The sequence below is a fragment of the Salarias fasciatus genome, unplaced genomic scaffold (assembly GCF_902148845.1).
Source record: "Salarias fasciatus unplaced genomic scaffold, fSalaFa1.1, whole genome shotgun sequence".
NCBI lineage: Eukaryota > Metazoa > Chordata > Actinopteri > Blenniiformes > Blenniidae > Salarias > Salarias fasciatus.
Genome location: NW_021941247.1, coordinates 152,299 through 174,657, shown reverse-complemented (window position 1 = coordinate 174,657; position 22,359 = coordinate 152,299). Strand labels below are relative to the sequence as shown.

Genomic DNA, 22,359 nt, shown 5'->3' with positions numbered 1-22,359 from the left:
GGTTAGTTTTGAGTTAAAAGAAAATACTCCATATTAATCTATATTTAAACATTTTCAATGTGCCCGATGCTTCAGCGCCAGCAGTAGGTGGTGCTGCTCGTTCTGTCGGCTTCCTCCATGAAATCGCCCCCTAAAGAAATCCGGCCTTGAGAAAAAAATGCCTGGAATGTTTGTAAAGCTTATGTCAATTTCACGAGCCGCAGAGAAGAAAGCGCAGCGACAATGAGGGGTCACTCTGGTGAGAATAATGTCATTACATGTTACCCAGACACGTACGCGCCCGTGAATGCTCGCCCCCTCAAAGCCGCGCTGAGAACGGCGGGGGAAACAAGCGGGGCCTTCTCCAGAGCGAGGGCTCATATTTATAACCCCGGCCGCAGCGTGAAGGGAGAACTGTTCCCTTTAAATCCCTTTAAAGAGTGAAAGCGCCGCGTTTCTTTCTCTCTCGTGAGTTCAGGGGCTCGGATCGGGGCCATAACTTCCAGCAGACAGGTCCTCACGAACAGGGAAGGACTCAGAACTCAGCAGGTTAGGCTAAAAAAAAAAAAAAAAGTTGTTTTTAATCAAATCCAGCCTGTTTTTAACATAGAATACATGTTACAGCTCGAGATCCTCCAGGGAATGATGGGAAAACTGGAGGCAATGGAAAGAGTCATACGCATGTCACCCCAATTCCCTTTTCAGGGGGCATGCCAGGGAGGGGGGGCGGGGGTTAGGGGTGTGAAAGTTTGAGAGGAATGGGAAGTGGGATTTTGTTAGTAATGTATTACACTCCCGGGGCCCTGGGAAAAGGGGTGGGGGTGTTCGGCCTGGGCCGGTGCCAACATAGTCACTGTGCCAAAACGCTGGGTGCCGGGAGCGGGGACCGCTCCTCTCACCGGCGGAGCTGTGGGAAAAACCTCAACCGGGCCGTTGTTGGCGGCTGCATCGCCAGAGGCAGACGGCCTGTAGGGCTCTCCGCAAAACCCCTCCGCATTATGCGTGTAAATAAAGAGCCGGGGAAACAGCAGAACGTACGCTACAGCGAGGCGAAACTGTCGTCGTCTGCTGCGCCACAGCTGGTTCCCGGGGCAGAGCGCCAGCTCTCCCCTCTCAGAACTCCAGCCTTTTGAAAAATCTGACTTCTTGGTATGCGGCAGGCTTTTCACCCTCTGATAATAGCTGGCATTTCATTGGCTTTATCTGCTGCAAAAAGGACAAAAAAAAAAGTCTCTCAAATTGGCGTGCCTGGTGGTAACATCAGATCATTCTGACTTGAAACAACAGTGTCCGTTTAATTCAGGAGGTTAACTAAACACAGCGGTGTGATTTTGGTGATGATTGCAGACGGACTGGTTACAGCTTGAGCGCTCTCCTCCGTCCGCCTGATGTTTCTCTGGACACAGATTTGTTTTGGTGGTGGGAAAGTGGGGAAAAAGGTTGGTTGAACGCGTCGTCCCGAGGATGGGAAGCGGAGTGTCGCGGCGCGGAGGAAGTCCCTCACATGGCTGGCGACGGGCCGCTCGTCAAGAGCGCCTTTGTTTCAGGAGGTTAATGCCTAATTGATACGGGCTTAATGAGAGCGAGCTGTGTGTGAGCCGGGGGCCGGGCCGCCCGGCTGTAATTGGAACGGACAAGCCCTGTGTTGGAGGAGAGGGGATTTATGGGAACGCAAGGAAAAAGCCAGGCGGAGTGGGAACAGGGGAAGAGAAGGTGGCAGCGAGCAGGAGGAATGTGGGGAAGAATCTGGTGCGATGGTGAGAGGATTGCACCGTCATGAGAAAGAAATGTCGCCACAATGGGAAAAATTCAGTGCAGCCGGGATGTTCTCATGGACGCCTGGCCGCCTCCCACCCACTCCTGCAGGTTGTGTTGCAAATCTTTTTTTTTTTTTTTGCACTGTTGGAGGGATTACTCTATAAATGCCGATGCAGACTGTAACTGTCTGATTCCAGAGACACCTGTCTTTTCTGACGAGCTGTCTTTTCACCCCCTCTTTCACTCTGACAGGCTGAGGCTATTCATGCAAGAGTCCTCAGCTTCCCTCCAGACAAGCTTTCAGCGTGAAGGCTTGGAGAGGCACTGAGAGGGAGGAGGAGGAGGGAGGGAGGGAGGGAGGGGGGCACAGAAGAGCCGTGCACTTCAGAAAAACCTGAAAGAATTAGGACTGAGAGCTGTGAAGTTCCTGGGTGGTGGAAATAAATGAGGCCTGGACGCATTATTATAAAAAATTGAAACAAATATATATATTATGATGCAGGGAAACCTGTCAAATGGCAAAATGTGCCAAAAAGAGAGCATGTGGAGGAATATAGAGTGACAAAAGAGCAGGAGCAGCCGTAGCCGGGGTGAGAAAAGACGGGAGGGAGGCGGCAGGATGAACGGGAGCGAGTGAGAATGAGGCTGAGTGTCGGCGAGGGAAGGAGAGAGGGACGGGCGCTGCGCTTTCCCACACTCGGCCCGTTCCCACAGTGGACCCGGCTAATCCCTGTCTTAATTGGGGGAGAATTCCAGCGCACATGTTCCCCCGAAATGAGCGCAGGGCGAAGGGAGCTTGGAGCGGCGGCCGGACAGACACGCAGCGTGTCGCTGCACTTTGCAGGATATAAACATGCCGTCTGACTTTCAGCACATGGGATGCAGAACCGGCTACTTTCTTGGTGTTTTTGCTCCCAGCAGCTACTTAGAATCACTTAGTCACATTCCACCATGTGACAAGAATGCAAGCTAGAAGTCTCATTTGATCATTATTAAGAGGAAAAGTCCGTCTTTCAACAAGCTCACACTGTTAAAGATGAAGTTTCCCCCTCAGGATCATTTCGCTCCGCTCTGCACAGTCTGACCAGGAGGGGTTTCAGGCTGATATTCCAGATCCTGAATGATACAATTAGCTTTAAGTTTCCTGGTACTGTCATTAATCACCATCATTCTTCCATTTTAAATGAGATGTGGAGACAGTTTTCCTCACCCGAAGTCTGTCCTGTTGACCAAACTGAAATACAGCGAGCAAGATATTATTATTCTTTTAGATTTGTGTTTAGATGTGTATTTGATTGTGACTCTTGATTTGTTTTGGTTCAGACTATACGAGGAAAATGTCAACATTTTCTCAAAAACCAAACACCTACTATGGAAAATTCCAACAATCTCAACATAAATCCAATTTGAATGAAACCTTTTGGTGCAAAATACAGTGAAATGTCCCAAACAACTTCTCCTGTAGCTGTTGCATTATGGGTGTTCTTGTAAACTCCCCCTGACAGCAGCAGCTTTCATGGCTGCATCACTGATATTGGAGCTCGAGTCTCGGTGTTGTGTGTGTTACTCTTGAGAAATGTCTTTGAAATGTTTACGTTTTCCTTTGTAAGTCTGGCGGACCGTATTCAAGCCTCTCTTGTGGTCCGGTTTTGGCCCACAGGCCTCATGTTTGACCCCCCTGCTTTCACGCCATTATCAATAAACAGTAATGTGTCTAACTTATATAAAGTGAAATCAGTTGAAAAGTAACAGAAACTAAACATATTTCACCATCTGGAGGTCGCACAGCGGATTTCAGTGAAAATGTTCCTTCTTCTTTTTACAGTCCTACAGTTAATGTTATCTGTCAAACTTGTGTTTGGTAGCAGACATACTTTCTGAGCAGTGTTTATGTTATTATGAGAAATGGAAAGCCAAAGTTTGGTGTGTTTTCAGCTGGAGATGATTCCAGCTGATAATGAACAACGACCGAATGGTTTCCAGTCCATCACAGGCTAAAACGCCACATTCGCATCTACAGGAAGTTTAAAGTTACACATGGTTTTGGACAGCGGGAGGAAAACGACCCAAACAGGAGCGGAAACAGTCCAGTTCCACTCAGAAATGTCCTCAGCCGAGCTCAGCGAGGGGTTTTTGTCACTGCGAGGCCAGGCGGCTCAGCTCTGCGGCCTCATAATCCTACAAATCCCAGAAAAGCTGCAAAAAGCAATACTTATCTCAGCGATGTGTACAACTTCATCCATGTAATAAAGACACTTATTTCTACATTTTCAAAATAAAAAAGGTATTTTTCACTGACACTGACAGGTGAAGCATTACATAATAAGCTACATATTGAATATCGTGCTTTCTCAGCTGTCTGTTGATCACTTTCGCCTTCAAGCTGTGTTTTGCTGTGGAAAAAAAATGCAAGGAGATACTGGTAACATAACAAAACCGGGGAGAGAGGCAGTTTCGTTCCTGCCTTCGTCTTTCCTTAATAAACAATCGGGACAATGGGCGGAGCGCCGGGCGTCTCTGCGGAGGTAACCCTAGACCGCCTGGCCGAGCAGGAAGATACCGGCGCAGGAGGGGAGGCGGCGCAGCTTTCAAGACTCGACGGTCGGAGCAGGGAGCGAGAGGGAGAGCTCAGCTAATCTGTGAGGGAAGTTTCTCTCCTTTGTGCAAACTGTCAGGAGAAAACAACTGCAGTGCTCTGGCTCGGCTATTTGGGTTACAGCGGAGGACAGGTGCGTCTCAGACTCTCTGTCTGCTGACGTCAGACTCGCCGAGAGGCCGGGTTCCCTTCAGAGGAGAAGAGTTTTAACTCAACTGGAGGAGAAACACACAAAACAAAACAATGCTGAGAAATCTGATTATTTTCAGTGGCCACATCACCATTAAGGGATGGTCCCATCCCTCCATCCATCCCTCCCTCCATCCATCCCTCCAGTCTTTCAGCAGCATTATTAAAGTATGATGTCAGTGTTTGAAGGTTTTGTGGTCGCCCCCCCTGCAGGATGCGGTGAGGAGCTGGCAGCTGTGTGCTGCACTGAAGGGGGCCTGAGATTCATTCCCTCAGTCTTTCCTTACAATACTTTTTTTTTTTTTTTTTTTTTTTTTGGCGGGAAAGCACCAAAGACGCTGATTTGACCCAACTCGTGCTTCTTTGCGGGACCCCCCCCCACCCCCTGAGGAACGTGTCGCCTGCCTCCACACTCATACACCATGTCCATCCTGTCTTGATTGATTTTCAGTGCGCATTTTGGAAGGGATTACAGCCATCTGCAGGCTCTCGAGGAACAAAGGGGGCTCCTCGCTCTCCTCCCCTCGGCACTTCAGAGGGATAACATGGCCAGATAAACATGCTCTCGCACCGCTCGGCTCTTGTTCTCCGTTCTGCCTTGACCTCTCGACCCGCCCGAACTGCCCACTCCTCTTTAAAGCTGACCACACTCTGAGAATTAGAGGGTACGCCGTGGATGCCGTTCTCCGCAAACGCTGGTCGCAGCAAAGCCAGGCTGAATGAAAGCTTTTTAAAGAAAAAGTTGCAGTAAAAAAAAAAAAAAAAAGTAGCAGCAGGGATCAAGTGTATCATTGGGTGTAATTTCTCTGGCCCCGGCGCGTTAGCACGTCTCCAGACCTGAACTTTTACAGTTTCCTCTTGGAAAATGCTTGTGCCCAGCTGTTGCAAGGAGTTGTGGGAACGGGGAATCGTCAGCTGGGGAGCTCGGATGCCAAACGGCGGTCATAATAAAGCCGCTCTCAGCTGGGATGCACGACCACTGAGTCACGGGAAGCTCGGCCCGGTGTTTGGTTGCAGTGCGATGGTTTGTCACTGCAAAACAATTTGTGTACGGGAGAAACGGAGGGCAGCGAAACCCAGAACGGCTTCAGCATCACATCTGGCAGTTAGATGTTCTGATTTTTGAGGGACTTGTTTTGCTCTCCAGAAACTGGGTGCCGAGAAAACCCCGAGGGTTGTGAAAGCCTCCGAGGCTGCTAGCCAGGAGAGAGATCTGCGTCTGGGAGTTCAGAGCATCTCAGACACTGTTTCAGATTCACTGTATCGACGAAACAACCAGCAGCTGTCGGCCGGTTTGTGGGAACGATTCGATGAGGAATCCATGAGAAGACAGGTCCAACAGAGGAGGATGAGCCTGAGGAGATGTGCTCCACACTGAAACTTTGGTAATATAAAGGAAAATATAAAATCTTCCAAAACATTTCAGACCCTGTTGATGATAATTTATGTAAAAAAGGAATGAGTGGTGTTTATTCACATGTTCACGCTGTGTGTGCAGGATTTCCTCCTACAGTCCAAATGAGAGATTACTGGATACTCTAAATTACCCATATTGGTGCGAATGTGAGTGTCTGTGTATGAAAGACAGTCTGTTGCTGACCTGAAATCAATGTAGTTTACTTGCAGGACCTCCTGTAGGTACTGCTGTTTGTCTGTTTTATTGAAACCACACACACATTAACAGTGGCAGTTCATGGACACTGACATGGACGGACGCCATGTTGGATTATTTTCATGGTGACTGTCAACTCTAAAACTACCAAGTCCAGGAGAATCTGGACTGGAACCAGGACCAGGATAATATGGACTGGGAATCATGACACTGCAGAGATGATGGATGGATGGATCAAGGAATGATGGATTATGATTCATAATCCATCATTCTTTGTTTATCATAATTTCTGAATGATTGATAATGGATGATGGATGATGGGTGAATGGATGAATGGATGGAAAAGTACAAAATTGTGACTCTGAACTGCTGAGAACTTGCTGTCAAAGTATCACCGATTCCCAGTAACGTCCAGATCATCTGACTGTGATCAGTGTTTTATTGAAGTGTCTGATTTAGAAATGAGAACGTTGAGGTGGGTGGATGAAGTTTAGCCTAATCTACACCTTTGGAGAAAACATGAAAAACTTTGGAGCATTTGAAGAAAGATGAAGCGGTATTAGATCTGCGGCTGCTCTCCAGGTCTGATACTGATGTGTTGTTTGAACGTCTCCATGCTGGGACAACAGGAAGACCTGCGCTCCGGGTGTGGAGGAGGCGCACCTTTCCCCCCCGACCGCGTCTCTCATCTCTGGAGCTTTTGTCTGCGTCCGCTTCCCCCCGGCCTCCCTCAGGAGTCCGTGCAGGCCCACGCCCAGCGGCGTCTCTCCCTGCTGTCCCCAGCGCTTCCTGCCCCGCCCCGCTCATACCTTGCTTTAGAAAGCAGAGCAACCAGAGGATCGGGGTGCTTTTGAGTTGGAGTCGCGACAGAAAGGGGCATCACTATAAAAAGTGTTCAACATCTCCATCAAATATTAATTTCCATCCTCTTGCAGTGCTGCCTGATGCATGTGTTTAAAAAACAATCTTCAATTCAACACATACAAACCCAGACTGGGTTATTGTGGTGAGAGGGACATTAATAGTGCTTTCGGGGTTCAAGCCCGAGTCACAGAGAAGTGACAACAATGCAGGAAGTCGAGCTTTGTAGAAATGTCACATGATGTATTGAGTGAGGGGGTAGAATTTGAGGGCTCTTTGTTTTGCCTTATCAGCCCAGGAGCAGTAACCTCTCGTGTGTGTGTGTGTGTGTGTGTGAGGGGGGGGGGGGGGGGGGGGGGGGGGAGCTCCTCCAGCCACAGGATGCTTTGGGGGGCACTGAGGCAGTAAATGGTGGAGGAGGCTGAAGGTTCACTGCTTCGCTGTGCTGAAAACCGGGAGATGGCTGGCCGGACACCGGCAGCACGTCCAGCTTTTGTGGCTCTTCTCCGTTTAACCTGAACGCCGTGTTAATTCCCCAGCTGCTCTTTTTCAAATGGATTTATTGTGCACAGTAAATTTTAGGTGCGCAGGGTTCACATTTCTGCAGGAATATACGAAACAGGTGGTGGGTTTATCATAAAAGTTCATATCTGTGTGCGTGTGTGTGTGTGTGTGTGTGTGTGTGTGTGTGTGTGTGTGTGTCATCCGCCGTGCAGCTCCTCAAAATCAGCCAGATTCAAAATCAGATACTCTCTGTGATCCTGTAAGCCTGGGCTCTTTACTTTCGGGCGTCCAGCCAGCGAGCGGAGAAGTCATTGTTGTGATTGTGTCCTCGTGCACACGTGGTCAGGATGAAGCCAGCGACTGCGTGGCACCTCGGCCCGGCCCGGTCTGCCACGCCGCTCCCCTAATGGCAATTTATTGCTTCCTGAATCCTGAAAATGGGACAACAGAATTCCAAGTGCCTGTTTTCCGAGTCCTTCCTCGTCCCAATGCCTCCAGAGTCCCGAGCGCTCCCTAAATCTCCCGGCTTTTCAAGGCCCGCTCCGGCGCCGGGACGGGCCGTTTGTTCTGCGCTTTCAGGAATCTGATTCATGAGTGCTTGAAGTGACTTATTCCTGAGAAAACGTCGCCACGGAGGAAACCTGAGCTCCGAGACGGTTTTGAAGACTTGTGGACTCATTTAATGTTAAAGTTTCAAGAGTGCAATAAATAATCCCCCAAACAGCCTTTATGGACATAATATTTTAATATAAGACAAACATAAAAATAATTCACAATACTGACAAAGAAAGTTTTTTTTCTTCTTATCAACATTTTTACATTCATATCAACATAAATTCACATTTTGACAGCAGAATGGCAGTGAACTCAAATAACATACAACTTCAGCACATTATGTTAATTTGGTATGACCCCCTTTCCTTTTGGATATAGTGCACTTTTCAGAACAGATCCGTCACATCTCATGCACACTTTGTGTTTTCTGTTGAGCTAGCCAGTCCAGTGAGGCGAACGCATCTCTCTCCGCCGGACTTCAGTCATGAATGGCTGTTGTTCTAAGTTTTTATGGTGCTTCTGTTATTTCATATATATGTATATTCCAATTTTTACCATTTATATGTGGCAACACAGCCAAAAACAAAGAAAATGACCTGGCAACATCCAGAATAATAATGATTCCTTCAGTTTTTACGGTTTTTTTAAAAATAATTTAAAGTCCAATTCAGTCCCATTTCTGCGCCGGTTGGAAAAAAATATTTGGAAATCACAGATATGTGCAGTGCTTGTAAAACACCAAGTCTCCTTCCAGAAGTGAAATCTCAGACAGGCTGTGAGGTGAAAGTGCTCTCAGCACTGCGGCGAGCGGCCGGCGTGGCTCGGCTCTGTCTCTACTGTGTGTGTGTGTGTGTGTGTGTGTGTGTGTTCTCACATCATCTGTACATATATTAAATTCTCAATCGCTCATCTATGCTACATATAGTTGCTTCTTATTTGGTTTTCAGTGCTCGCAGCGTCACACTTTCCAGATCATTCCCTTTACTTTATCAGTGCAAATATTATTATAGTTTTCAGACTTTTTTTTTTTTTTTTTTAAATCTCCTTAATAACACTGAAGACGACCCCAGAGCGCCGGGAGGCAGGCGTGGCCAGACGTTATCTGAGCCAACACACCATCTGAAGTGCGGCGCTCACCGGGATTTTAACCAGCAGCCACAAGCTTCCTGTGGCTTTCCTGAGTTTCGGAGCAGCGACTCTCAGAAGGCCTGAATTACTGGCTCCACTTGAAGAATCCCGAGTGGACGTCCTGTCAATAATTTAGTTTGCTCGGCGACCAAAGCAACATGAGCTTCAGGTCGGCGGGGCCGCCGCGGTCTCTCGGACAGGCCCGCTGCTTATTGCACCGGAATGGAAACGCTCCATTTCCCTCCTCGGTCCTTCGCGCGTCGCGGCTTCCTCCAGAGCGAGGAGCAGGGCCGAGTCCGGCCCGGGCGGTGGCAGGTTTTAGATTCTGCACAGCAGAGAGGTGAATGCAGGGTGTCTGATTCAGTCTACGGGCAGCTCACAGGGGATCTGCTGGGCCGCCTTCGCCAGGACGTACGCCCGCTGGAAGTCCTTGTACCGGGGCGCGCAGCCCAGCCACGCCTCGCCGAAGTGGACGCGGCCGGTGAAGAGGAAGCTGCCGGGTCCCGGCTTGACGCCGCACTGCAGCAGAGTCCTGATCTCGCCCTGGCTGCTGATGCGGCTGCTGCCGGTGAACAGGGCGTACTTCTGACGGAACACGCGGGTGGCGCCGACTCTGATCACCGCCGCCCGCAGATTCTCGTCTTCCTCCACGGACCGGATGTTCCCTCGCACCACTGTGGAGGAGCAGCGGGACATTTAGATTCACCTCAAATGTCATTTTACAAACAATTCCTTCCATTCATACAAAAAGAGAAATAGATTTTGCCGTGCGCTGGATGTGTTGTTCCACCACTCCGTCCGCCAGGACTGGACTCTGCTCTGCTCGCTAATCCTTCTAACTTTTGTTGCCAGCTGAACTTCTCCTCAGTGCCTTTACAGCTCAATCAGGGGCCTGCAGATTAGTCCACTGCCCTCCACATCGGGGGGGTGGTTTCAGGATTAGTCCACTGCAGTGCCTCCGATGGGGGGGGTTTCAAAGCTTTGCCGTTTCACCTTTAACCTTTTGCACTTTTGAGAGGAGCGGATTTAGAGGCACAGCAGAGTTCTGACTTTAAACTGACTCGACTGAAAAGACGTCATCAGACTCCTGGACTCGGCTCTGAGGGCTTGTTCCAATTTGTTGATCTGGTCCAGCGCGTTCAAAGGGGCTGGGCTCACTTTGATTTTTGCTGTGGTTTCACATGTCACCCGAGCATCATGGGAACTTACCGAAGTCGCTGGTGCAAACAGCCATGAGGATCTCTGTGTTGTTGCAGGGCCTGCAGGCATCTGAGGAGACAGAGGCAGCAAGAGTTTAACACCCACATGCAAATTCCAATACTATCAAAGATTGCATTTCCAGATCATCTGCTCTGGAATGCGACATTAAACTAGCAACAAAAGAGTCGGGCGGCCGCGGCGCTCCGACGGACAGCTGCTACTTTTACAGTTGGCGGAGGAGAATGGAAGGAGCTGGAAGGTGTGGGTCTCCTCCGCTCCAGACAGTTTAAAGGCCAAATGAAACCGTCCCCCCCTCCTCCAGCGCTTCCAGGGTGTCTGCAGTCACACCTCATCAAAACCCAGACTGGGTGGGTGGGGGGGGGGGGGACTTCAAAGATTTCTCTTTTAGAAGAAGAAGCACAATCCTTCTTCTTTCAAAGTTTTGTTCGCTACTGTGCAAGGTTTGACATTTTTTCCTTAGAAACCATAAATAAATAAATGAAAAATAAATGGAGATAAAAAGAAATAAAAACCAGCAAAGGTTCAACTGTCTTTACTGAACTGTGTCTGTAAGGAGAGAGAGAGAGAGAAAAAAAGAAAACTCCTCCTGGCATTTTTTAAAGTTCTCCTTGTGGTTCTTTGGAGGCCCCCCTGCCCTCCCCACACATTCTCCTCCTTAGTGAAAACCTCTTGATAAATGAGATTCCTTCCTCTCTGGTCCGCAGCAAACCCCCATCCAAACCTAATCAGTGTGTGTGTGTGTGTGTGTGTGTGTGTGTGTGTGTGTGGGAGAGAGAGAGGGAGCGAGGTGGGAGGGGGCGGTTTACTCCTACAGTCCTGCAGACAAGTCTCCCCACAGCGAGGCAGCTCAACAAAAGAGGGGAGCATCTCAGCTGGGCAGAGGCCTCCCCGTCTCCTAGGCGACGGCAGTAATCCCAGAATACTCATGCGGCAGCCATTCAAAGGGCCCTGGACTCTGGAGAAAGCCCCACATACTGAGCTTTTGTGCCCCTCCTCCCCACTCCAGAGCGGCACGACTCTGGGGGAAGTTGGGCCACTTCCTCCCCTCTGCTCCGCGGAAAGCCCGAGCGGCCCACACAGGCCTGAATCATCCACAGAGGGGACTTTATGGGGTTTAATATCATCGGCGGTGGGCGGGTCGGGATCCTGCAAGTCACCATTGTTTGAGGCAGGAAAAACCTCTTTAACCACAGTTTTAGGAGTCATAACATCACATATGGGCGACTGGCGTTAACCCGTAAGTGACGGCTGAAGATGGAGGAACCGGACTCACCCTCGCTGCTGATGGGGTTGGAGTCCAGCGACAGCCGGGCGGTCCAGTCGCCCCTCAGCTCGTAGCGGAAGGAGGCGATCCTGCGGCTGATGTCCTGATGGGGGGTGGCCTGCAGGAAGAGGGCCACCCTCTCCCCGGGCAGCCGGCTGAAGCAGCGCACCCTGGGCGGCGGGGAGGACTCCAGCCGGTCCCCCACCAGGAGCTCCAGGACGCCGTCCCGCTCCAGGTAGAGCTGGGCGCCGTGGAACTGCTCCGAGGGCTTGACGCAGGCCGTGATGAGGCCCGAGCTGCTGCCGCCGGGCCCCACCGCCACGGAGGGCAGGCGGGGGGAGAGGGTGAGGCGCAGGGCGCCTTTGGGGTACAGCCAGTCCAGGGTGCCCTCTGCACAGTGGAGGGAGATCTGCTCCACGCTCCCCTTCTGCTGGGACAAGCCACTGCAAGCAGGGAAACAAGCGTTCAGTTAGTCTAAAGTTTCCTGAAATCAATGGTCTGATCTGCATGAAATGTGATCCATGCAAATCAAAACTAAACATTTTGTCTCAAAGTGTTGCAGAACTTTAAAGAAAAGATCAATTATCTGCAGACAAACTCATTGAATGCAAATCTCAGGTGGGAAACAAGTAAAGTTTTATGACAATGAAAAAGAAATGAAATATTTCAGCCATATTTCCACAGAATGACTGGGGTGCAGATGCATCATTCAGCAAGTGCATTCCCAGCATGCATCTCCTCCGTGCATGCGGATAAGCCCTGCAGCCTGTCTGGAGCCTGCACGCCTCCTGCAGACCGCCCAGAGGCGCGCGGCGCAGCGGCGCACCGTAAACACTTTAATTGCGCCCCGATCGCGAGTCTAAACATGCTGCATTCAAATGAGCGAGTTAAACCGCTCGAGGGCGCAGGAGAAGAGGCGCCCGTGGCGCCCCGGGCTCGTTCTCATGCACCACTGCTTCCATGGAGCTCATGTGCACAAAACCTTCACAGATCCGCAGTGAAATACTTGCCTGCCTCTCCAGCTGCACTGGTCTTCGGAGTAATTCGCGAGAGACGCGTGAAACGTCGCCAAAAGTAACATCCAGGATGCGTAATTCCAAAGCGCAAAAGCAGCCATTTCCAAAGCTGACGCGCCAACACAGCTCGACAAATTATCCCAAATCTGCAACGTCCTATAACTCAGTGATTTGAAGTCCTCTATAAAACGAATGGAATCATATCTCTGAAGCTGTTATCCTCTCTCTCCCTGACGTGCGCGTGAGCTGCAGAGGCTCCGAGTTGCTGTGCGTCAAAGGACGCGCAGCTCTCAACTTATCCTCCCTCGGAGAAACTTCACGGACCAATCAGAGAGCAGCGGAGGAAACTTTGGACCAATCACAGGGCGGCGGGGAGGGACGTCTGGATGCAACTTTCAAACAAGCTACAATCGACTATTGTGTTGGACAGATCCTCCAAGACAATCAGAATAAATAACCTGCATCTTTTTACAGACACATTTTAAAGACCCCCCCCCCCCCCCGCACACACACACACACACACACACACACACACACACACACACACACACACACACACACACACACACGCACGCACAGTCTTGTATTTCTATCCTTGTGGGGACCGTCCATTGACTCCCATTCATGTCTAGCCCCTAACCCTGACCCTTACCCTAACCCTAACCCACACCACAATAAAGCCTAACCCTAAAGAAATGTTTTTGCACTTTTACTTTTTTCAGTAACAACAACATGGTCAAGAAAACACTGTTTCTCCTACTTAGGACCGGAAAAAGGTCCCCACAAGGCACGTCGTTCCACGTTTTGCTATCCTTGTGGGGACATTTGGCCCCGACAAGGATAGAAATACGAGAACGCACACACACACACACACACACACACACACACACACACAGAGGAATTCAGTGGCATAAGATCAACTGTCTTTGCTTTCTGTATTTTTTTGCATTTATTATGTTCATTGCAGTAAAGATGGCTGAGATTTCGGGTTTTCTGCATTTGATTCGACATTATAAACGTTGTTTCTGAAGCTGCTGGATCATCGCAGGTTAGAATCTGAAGATTAACTGCTCTTTTGAGCCCAGAATGGGTAAATCGGTGCCTCCAGCAATGCAGAGTGGATTCTGGTGTCCATGAGCTGAATGTTGTTGCTTTGGGAGTAAAGTTACTTCAGAGTGAGCTCAGAGGGAACTTCTCTTTCAGCAGACCGTCAAGGTCACACTGTGAAGAGCGCTGGTTCCTCTCAAGGTCAGGCAGAGAGTGAGGCTGAAGCACGAAAAGTCATTCTTTCCTAACAACAGATGATCTTTTAGTGTTTTTTTTAAGTTTCATCCTCAAGTCCAGGTTGCAAAACTTGAATAGGACAGAAAAAAAAAATGTCAGTGATGCCAAACCCGGCCACGAGGCTCTAACTCCGACCTTCAGATGTGTGTGAGGGTGATGATGCTGGAGCCGGGGCCTCCTCCTGGCCGCCGTGCCCTCTGCCCTCCTCCCTGCCGGCTCGCCTTTCATCTCCTGGTATTTATAACCAAATCAAATATTCTTTTGTGCTCCTGCTGCCATCCGTGACTTTTGGTGTACGTGTGCGTGTGCATGTGCGTGTGCACGTGGAACGTCTCGACCCCTGAGACGGAGTTATGACAAGGCCGCGGACCCACACAAAGGCACATGTGCAGAAATCCAGCTGCTTCATTGTCTGCAGCAGGACGGAGCTTTGTTTTCTGCAGGATTCTTCAAAGCAGCAGACTTTAAAGCTGCGAGCGGCGGGAGGGAAGCGCGGCCAGAGGAAAAATGAATGCATGGGGACTTCAGCGATACCGCGCAGGATCAGACTTACACACTCATCATGTCGAACTCATCTGTGTGTGCGTGTGCGCGCTTCAAAACAAAAGCAGACAGCCGCACGCCACGGAACCTCGTTTTGACCCGAGCAATAATCTGATCCAGTCTGAATCACATCCGGGGCTTTTTCATGTGGTTTCAATGCCTTAATGTGGTTTCCAGCATTTTTATTATAATGCTGTCATTACAGTGGATGGAATAGAGGGACAGGATTGCATTGTGGGACATGCACTCACATTTTCTCGGTTACCTCGAGTTCTGTTAAGAAAATTGAAACCAGAAATCTGTTTGCACAGGAAATGTTATTTAACTGACTTAAACTGTGATTCTGCTTGAAGTCGGGCTGTTCCAGAGATGCTGCACATGTGCACCGTGTGTGTTCACGTACACACTTTAGAATTCATTGGTTATCTCTTGCACATGTTTTTTGATGATTCCAGAAACCTGGACGTACGCATCCAGTTGAAAAAGTGAGAATATTCAGGTTTTTCACGGTTCTCTGAAGGACACACTCACCGTACACACAACCTGCAGTGAGCATGTGAAGAGAGAGAAAGAGATGTGAACGGTTAAGTTTCTGTGCTGCAATCATTTCACGGGAATAATACTGAACACATTCTAGTAATAGAGCGGTTTTAACCGAGCTTAAAGCTGCTTCCCAGATTGTTTTATGCCTCTTGTGACACATCAATACCAGCAGCCTTTAGTTGTAAGACACATAATTACAGCTGCCTTTCATTCAGCTTGTGTCAACACTTTCATTTGAAGACACACAGAGCGGGGAGAAGAAAAAAAAGCACAAATTCACCGACAGGCTTGAGATCTGTAATCTCTTTACTGTATCCAAGTTATCATTAAATGTCAGTGTGAAGCAACAGCTTCCAGAACAATGAAATCTTTGACTGCGGTGAAACACTGCCGGTTTGTCCCCAGGTTTGTTTGTTTTTTTCTCCCTCTCTCGGCTCCGCTGTGTGTGTCTCACCGGCCCGCCAATGGGAACGTCTTCAAACAGCGCCGCTGTACGCGTACAAGCTTGTGTGCATGTGTTAGGTCAGTGTGTGTTTGCCTGGTGCGTTGTGTCCCTGTGTGTGTGTGTGTGTGTGTGTGTGTGTGTGTGTGTGTGTGTGTGTGTGTGTGTGTGTGTGTGTGTGTGTTGGGGGGGCTGGTGTCCAAACACAGGGAGGATGTCGCGACAGTGTGGTGTCGGAGGTATTTATGGGACCTTGACTTTGTGCGGAACTTCCCTTCACTCTCGCTTCTCGCTGTTTCACTCACAATGAGGGAGGTTAGAAAAAAACAAAAAGAAAGGAAGGGGATGATCTTTTTCAAATGCCAAAGTTTGCCAAATTCGAAGTCTCTTTTAAACTGTCCGCCGGCCGCCGGGACGGCAGGCCTCCGAGTCGACTGGCGGCCGGTTCGGTCCACAGACTGTATATTATTGTGAACAGTTTGGTGCAGCAGTGCTGTTTACACGAGCTGAGAAGTGGAGATGTCCTTGTTCCCAGACCTCTCTGGAGCTTCCCATGGCACCTCGGCGCTAATCTGCTCCATCTGAAATCACTGCTGTTTGTTTTGCTGCGCAGCGTCGTCTCTCTGCCGGTAATGAGATCTGAGACCTTGTCGGGATACTCTGATAATAAGCTTACGTTCAAGCAGGCAGAAAATATGCCCCTGTCACCACATGATTGTGCTGTGTGTTGTGTTTTGCCCGGTTCGCTTGAGGTTAGTCATGGGAGATTAAAAAAAGAAAAAAAAAAAAAAAAAAGCAGTGGCTGTGGAGCCGGGACTGAACGAGGTAGATCTGGAAATACAGCACCGAGGTCCTGGAGACGTTGTGAAATCGGGGCCTGAAAGTGTAAAAACTAGAAACGCACATGAAGCCTGCTGTCTGTATCCATGCATTCCTGTGCTGTGATGCTCATGTCAGCTTCAGAGGCTGCGAAAAAAAATCAATCGTGTCAACATTTACAGTCCGACCTGTCGTGATGCCGCGCCCGAGCCCCTCCCGCCTGATGAGTCAGTGAGAGCACCGCTGGGAACGCTTTCCCAGCTCTCCATGCAGGTGAGGGGCTCCCGCTCCGGCAGCCACGGGCTGTGAGAAAGGCCGACATGCAGGAACTCGGAAAGAAAGAAAGAAAAAAAAAAACTTTGGCTGATATTTACCGCCGGAGCCCCCATGAGAGCCGCATGTGAAAACTGACACCTGCTCTCTCACTGCACTTTCTCAGGATCCTGATTGTGGATGTGTTTGTTTGTATGACAGTAAATTTTCTCATTGTGCCTCTCATCTCGTGTGTGTGTGTGTGTTTCTGTGTGTGTGCGTGTGTGTGTGTGTGTTAAAGGCCCAGTGGGAGGCAGACTACAAGAGGGTCGTATACCAGATAAACACAGCGCGGCCGGCCTGACAGCAAACGCAGCTGGAAACGCACAGAGACGCCCTGAGAATGCTCCTAATGCTTTCCTAAACATGTAATAGATCACTTAGCCGCGCCGTCACAATACTCTGGTGTGTGCTTTAATCTCCTCCGTGGAGATCTCACATCTCTTTTATTGCCTGGTGCTGTTATTTTCACATGAACTGTCTCATAAATCAACTCGGGGATGCAAACCTCCTTATTTGTATCTAGGAGCTGCAGACGCTCCTTCCTGTTTCTGTTTGTTTGTTTCCATGATTTTAGTTTCAGATTTCAAATCTCATTCATCCGTGGCCATTTTGAGGCAGACTGATTTTTTTTAAAATATACTTTTGCTTTGTTTGTATTTTCTGTGAAACTCCTTCATTCATCGGCTCCAAATATAACCTAATGATAGTGTCTGGGGTCAAAGTTCACAGCTGGGCTCCGTTGGGATTTGTCATTAGTGAAATGGAGGGAAGACTCTGAGTGTCTAAAGCCTCTTTCTATTGGAAAGTTCTGTAGTTTTTAAATGTTACTACTATTTTTCTTTTTCTAAAACAATCATTTCCTAAAGAAATGCTACTTGTCTTTTCCTTTTTGTAAGTGGAATTTTTAGTTTGACTGCAGTTCTGCTATTTCACCCAGCTCTACACTGAGTTACTTTACTGGTATCATTATTACAATATGTGAAATAAACTTTTCAGTCTCAAGTCACTACATGAAAATCACACAGGAATAACTAATATTTGATATGATCATTTTCCAATCTGGGGAATTATTCCTTCCCCATGGAGATCGATCCAGTTCTTTATCTCAGAATAAACAGGGTTGTTATTGAACTGAGGTCGACGTTAAACAGGCACAGCGTCAATGGTTCCCTGTCGAATTCCTCAGTTCAAAGAAGCGCAGGGGAACCGTTTAGCTGGAGGGTAAACAGGCCAGACCTCCTTTAAAGTGCTTCTTCACACAGCCGTGCCACTCTGGATTTCACTTTTGACAGTCAGCAGCAGACGTGGATGAAAAAGCACAAATAAAAACGCAGCGCAATCACCGGAGACCGCTCAGGAAGTTCCCTGCTTCTATTTAGACGGCACGGCTTCTGATGGGGGCCAGACTGAAGTGTGTGATGCTCCTCGGTAAATACCACACTCGCCCACGAGATTACCGTGCAGTGTGTGGGAGATCGCCTCGTGATTGTTTGACACTTGTTTGCAAAATAAGGCCCCTTGAATGGCGGCGCTCGTCTGTTTTTGGAGGGAAACCCGCTCTTCTCTCGCTGTCCTGCTTTACAGCTCCAGCTCCTTTCACTTCACATTTATGGCTCTAATTAGCTGCAATTACCGGAGCCTCCTCCAGTCCCAGGGCCAGAGATCCAGATGAGAGCACTGTGGACGGCGGCCCAGCGGTGCATTAATAATGCTCCAGGCCGGGTGGGTTTGATAGGCGGCGTTGTTGGAGCCCAGCTGGGGGTCAGACGGGGGGATCACCGCTGTCTGTGTTTCCCCCACCCCCACACTCCACCTAATTGGCCGAATCAAGTTGGAGGGAAACTTAACAAGGAGCGGGATCCCTCCAAAATTCACAATAGGTATAGTGTTTTACATATGTCCACAGGGAAGACAGATGTTGTCGCTCTTGACCACATCCACATTTGAATACCCTTATCTGGATACAATGGGGGACGCAAACAAAAGGGCCGAATTTTGGCGGTCAGCGCAGATGCCGACACGTCCAAGAAGCAGTCCGACTTCTTAGGAGTAAGACCGACGCAGGAATACTGCAAGTCTGCTGCAAGAGATTTGGACGGTTTCTGGACTGACAGCATTAAAGGATGAAATCTGAGCAGAGGGTGATGTTTGCTGATGATGTGATCGTCTATCTAAATGTACACGACAGATGTAGAAGAAACAACTATTAAATGAAAGCTTTTCGTCGTGCATCAGCAAAACACAAAAAATGCCCAAAAGCAGAGAAAACAATGACACTCGACTGTTGGTGGACAAACACCTGGCACTCAGCGACATGTTCCAGCATGTCCGGCCGTGTCCTTCAACCCCCCGAAGACTCCATCGTCTAATGACTTCTCTAGCAACCGTGGCCTCTCGCTAACAATGAGAGAGGCTGCATTCGTTAAACTCTTTGTTTCATATCCTGACCCAGATATTTCCATGAGGAAGAAATTCTGTAATATTCCACATTAATTAAGAACTCATGAGGCCAAACGTGGCCCGTTGGACGTGCTTGACTGGATGTCAGAAGCTAGAAAGCAAGTGAAAGTTATGGCCCGTCTGCAGGAAAAACGTTAGTAGCATTTTGAGTGTCCGTTTGCACAAATGCAACTTTTCGAGAATGGCTCCAAAGGTGGATCTTTCTCCACTGCTACTGCGAAGAAGTAGTTTTTATTTCACCGAACATGAAATTTAGAGACACTGAGATAGGATTAAAAGATAAATAGAGGTTAAAGACCGCAGTGCAGCAGCAGTTCATGAAAATAGTGACACAAATAGCTTTTTAATCAAGAGATCATTTTCCTGTTAAGCAGCACTCAAATCAACTCACGTCTCAGACCTCCAGCAGCATTAAATGTTCCCGTGGCCTCTTGGGAAAATTAGCTGCCCTCCCTGTTGTAAGCGGGGGAGACCGTGTCAAATACTGCTGTTAATTTTAGATTTATTGTTTAGTTTGAGTACATAATACGTAATTTCTCAAAGAGTCACGAAGTCGATAGATCTGCAGTGAAAATTCTGAAACGTTCCAGTCGCAGTTGTGCTCAACATAAGAACAGAAAACCAGAAGTCTGACTTCTCCACAGACCCTCTGAACCTCATGCACGGTTCAGAGGGTTTGCAGGAAATTAGATGGATTTCCTCATGCTATGCTAACATAAACAACAGATTGCTAATGTATTTTAACTGAACCATAATGAGCAAAACGTTCTTTTTCTTCGAAAACAAAAAAACTTCCCCAAAATGCTGATTTGTTGACATGAGATGTTTAATCACACATTGAACTGCCTCTGCGTACACACTGATAATAAAAGCTGTGATAACAAAACAGAATAATCGGCCTGCATTATATTTAACCCCATATTAGAGCAATTTTGTGAAATTAAAAACCCCAGTCTGAACAGTTTATGACTGGATGTTTGTTTCACTTCGAGTTGCAAAAGGTGTGAAAGGAAACACTTCACACAGTAAAATGCTACAAATGTGTAAACAAAAAGACTGAATGGTCAGAGCTTCTCATTTTGCTGCATGACTGCACTCAAACACCCCCCTTCCTCCTCCTCCTCCTCCTCCTCCTCCTCCTCCTCTGCCCCGCATCCTCCTTTCAATTGAGTTTGGTCAGCTTAGGTCATCCTTGGCTGTGCAGAATATAATTAGACTGCCTACACACACACACACACACACACACACACACATGGACACACACTCATACAGACTTTAAACTTTAAACCCCTGGTATACAATGGCCGGTTTAGACAATAGACACATGCCAATACTCTGACCCCCTCGGCTATCTCTCCACGCTCGATGAAACTCGCCGTTCCTCCTCAGACCCCCCCCCCCCCCCCCCAGCCCTCCCGCCCGCTCAGCACAATGCTGACACTGATACGATTACACTTCTGCGTGTCACATTTCACATCGTATCATAGAAATAATAAAGAGCTTAGAAGGTGCCGAATCTCAGCTGTTCCTGTGGAAGATCTCAAATCTCGCCGCGGCTCAGAGTGACGCCCGTCGCATCGGCGTATTGAGTTTCCGGTGGTAAAATTAACAATGTGTCATGGTTTCTGAGCTGGATGCTGGGCAGGTTGAAACCAAAGATCTTGATTACGGCTGTAAATAATCATCTGAGGTCAGCGGTTTTTCCTCAGCGCTCTCTGTTGAACGCTGCAGACTGAATAACAGCTTGAATACGTACAACTTGGATTACCTGTATTTACATTTTTCTTTGTATTGAAATGTTTGGAATGAATTAATTATATAATAAATACATGAGCAGTTTTGTGGAAATAACCCAGAGACATTTGAAGACCGTTTCCTCAGTGGAAACTGGAGAATCTTCATATTTCAGCCCCTGGACGACCATTTCAACCTTTGAAAAGAGACATTGTCCGGCGATAATTGTGCGCCGTCGCCTCCATCCTGAGCGGCCTCTCTGGCCGCCGTCTCTCGTCGGCCCCATTCAGACCCTTCTGTGACCTGCAGCTCGTCCCCCGAGCCTCCTTTTGATCTCATTTTGATAAAAGTTCCCTCTCGTATGGACTCCCCTCAACACCTGCACCCCGGCGTCCTGCGGCCCACCTCTGACAACAACAACAACAAAAAAAAAACGCATGCGATTGTTGCGAGCGAAGCGGCCTTTGTTGCGGGGAGCCCTCGAGGGGACCGCCAAAATCTTGGTGTCTCACTGGCTCCGGCGGACCCCCGACCCCCTCTTGTGTCTCTCACACACACCTCTAACTTCAGGGGTATCACATCTCCCATCCCTCGGGCCGTTCTGGAGGATAACAGGTGGATTTGAATGTATACAACAGGTGGGATGAATGCTGGACAACTGACTGACAGCTTACTTTAATTGAACTTTTTTTTGTTGCTTAAACAAGGTTTTCTATTGGTTTTAATGACATTTTATTAGAGTTCTGGAACATTTCGTCTTGTAATCAAGGTTTAACGGCGTTGTGCTGAAGTTTTGAATATTTGCAGGATATTAAGAACACTCCAAATCATAGCAGATGCAGTAAATATTTATGTCACAGCTCCAAGTGGTTATTTGGCTTTATGTTTCCTCCTGATGAAGAGTGGAAGTTGACGGAGGAGGAGGAGGGGAGGGAGGAGGTGGAGACGTGAGACAAAACAGAGTCTGTCCTCTGGCCGAGTGACTCCTCAATAGAGGAGCTTTCTGTCTGCACTCAGCGGTGCACGGCGGACCAGCAGCAGAGGACAAATCGCACAGGAGAAAAAGAAAACTTGCTGAATAATTAGAGCATGCAAGTAAAAGTTTTGAATTACCGCGCGCACACGAACAAAAAAAAAAAAAAAACTCGTTTTTATACGTTGGCCCGATGCAAGGATTTTGGGCTGATCTGCACATGTATGCGGACTAATCAGGGCCTCTTCACAGACAGAAAGCACAAGGTCACCCAGGGTGAGATGTTTGTGATGGAAATTTGGACGGCAGGCGTAGGAAAACAAAGCCCGAAACAAGACACCCCAGAGACGACATACTTTACACATGAGATAACACACACACTGAGGAGATGCAGAAAAAAAAGAAAAAAAAGAAAAGGTTTTTCACTCGCAGCGATGATAAAGAGGCCTCTGGCAGACACTTTCACAAAAATTAGGAGAGAATAGTTGAGATTTTTAACTACTTTGTCTGTTGACTTAATGTGAAGAGCCGAAGCAGGGAAGCATTTCATCCTGCTTGAGGCT

The 22,359-nt window shown here is 48.4% G+C and overlaps 1 protein-coding gene across 1 annotated transcript; it reads right to left on the bottom strand.

Annotated features, from left to right (window-relative positions):
• Positions 1-9,053: 9,053 nt before the first annotated feature.
• Positions 9,054-12,933, bottom strand: LOC115384492 (meteorin-like). Its single transcript, XM_030086776.1, has 4 exons — positions 12,678-12,933; positions 11,677-12,110; positions 10,392-10,451; positions 9,054-9,856 (listed from the first exon to the last, which is right to left on the bottom strand). Exons 1-4 carry the CDS (start codon positions 12,782-12,784, stop codon positions 9,543-9,545), a joined length of 915 nt encoding a protein of 304 aa, XP_029942636.1. The 5' UTR covers positions 12,785-12,933; the 3' UTR covers positions 9,054-9,542.
• Positions 12,934-22,359: the final 9,426 nt, after the last annotated feature.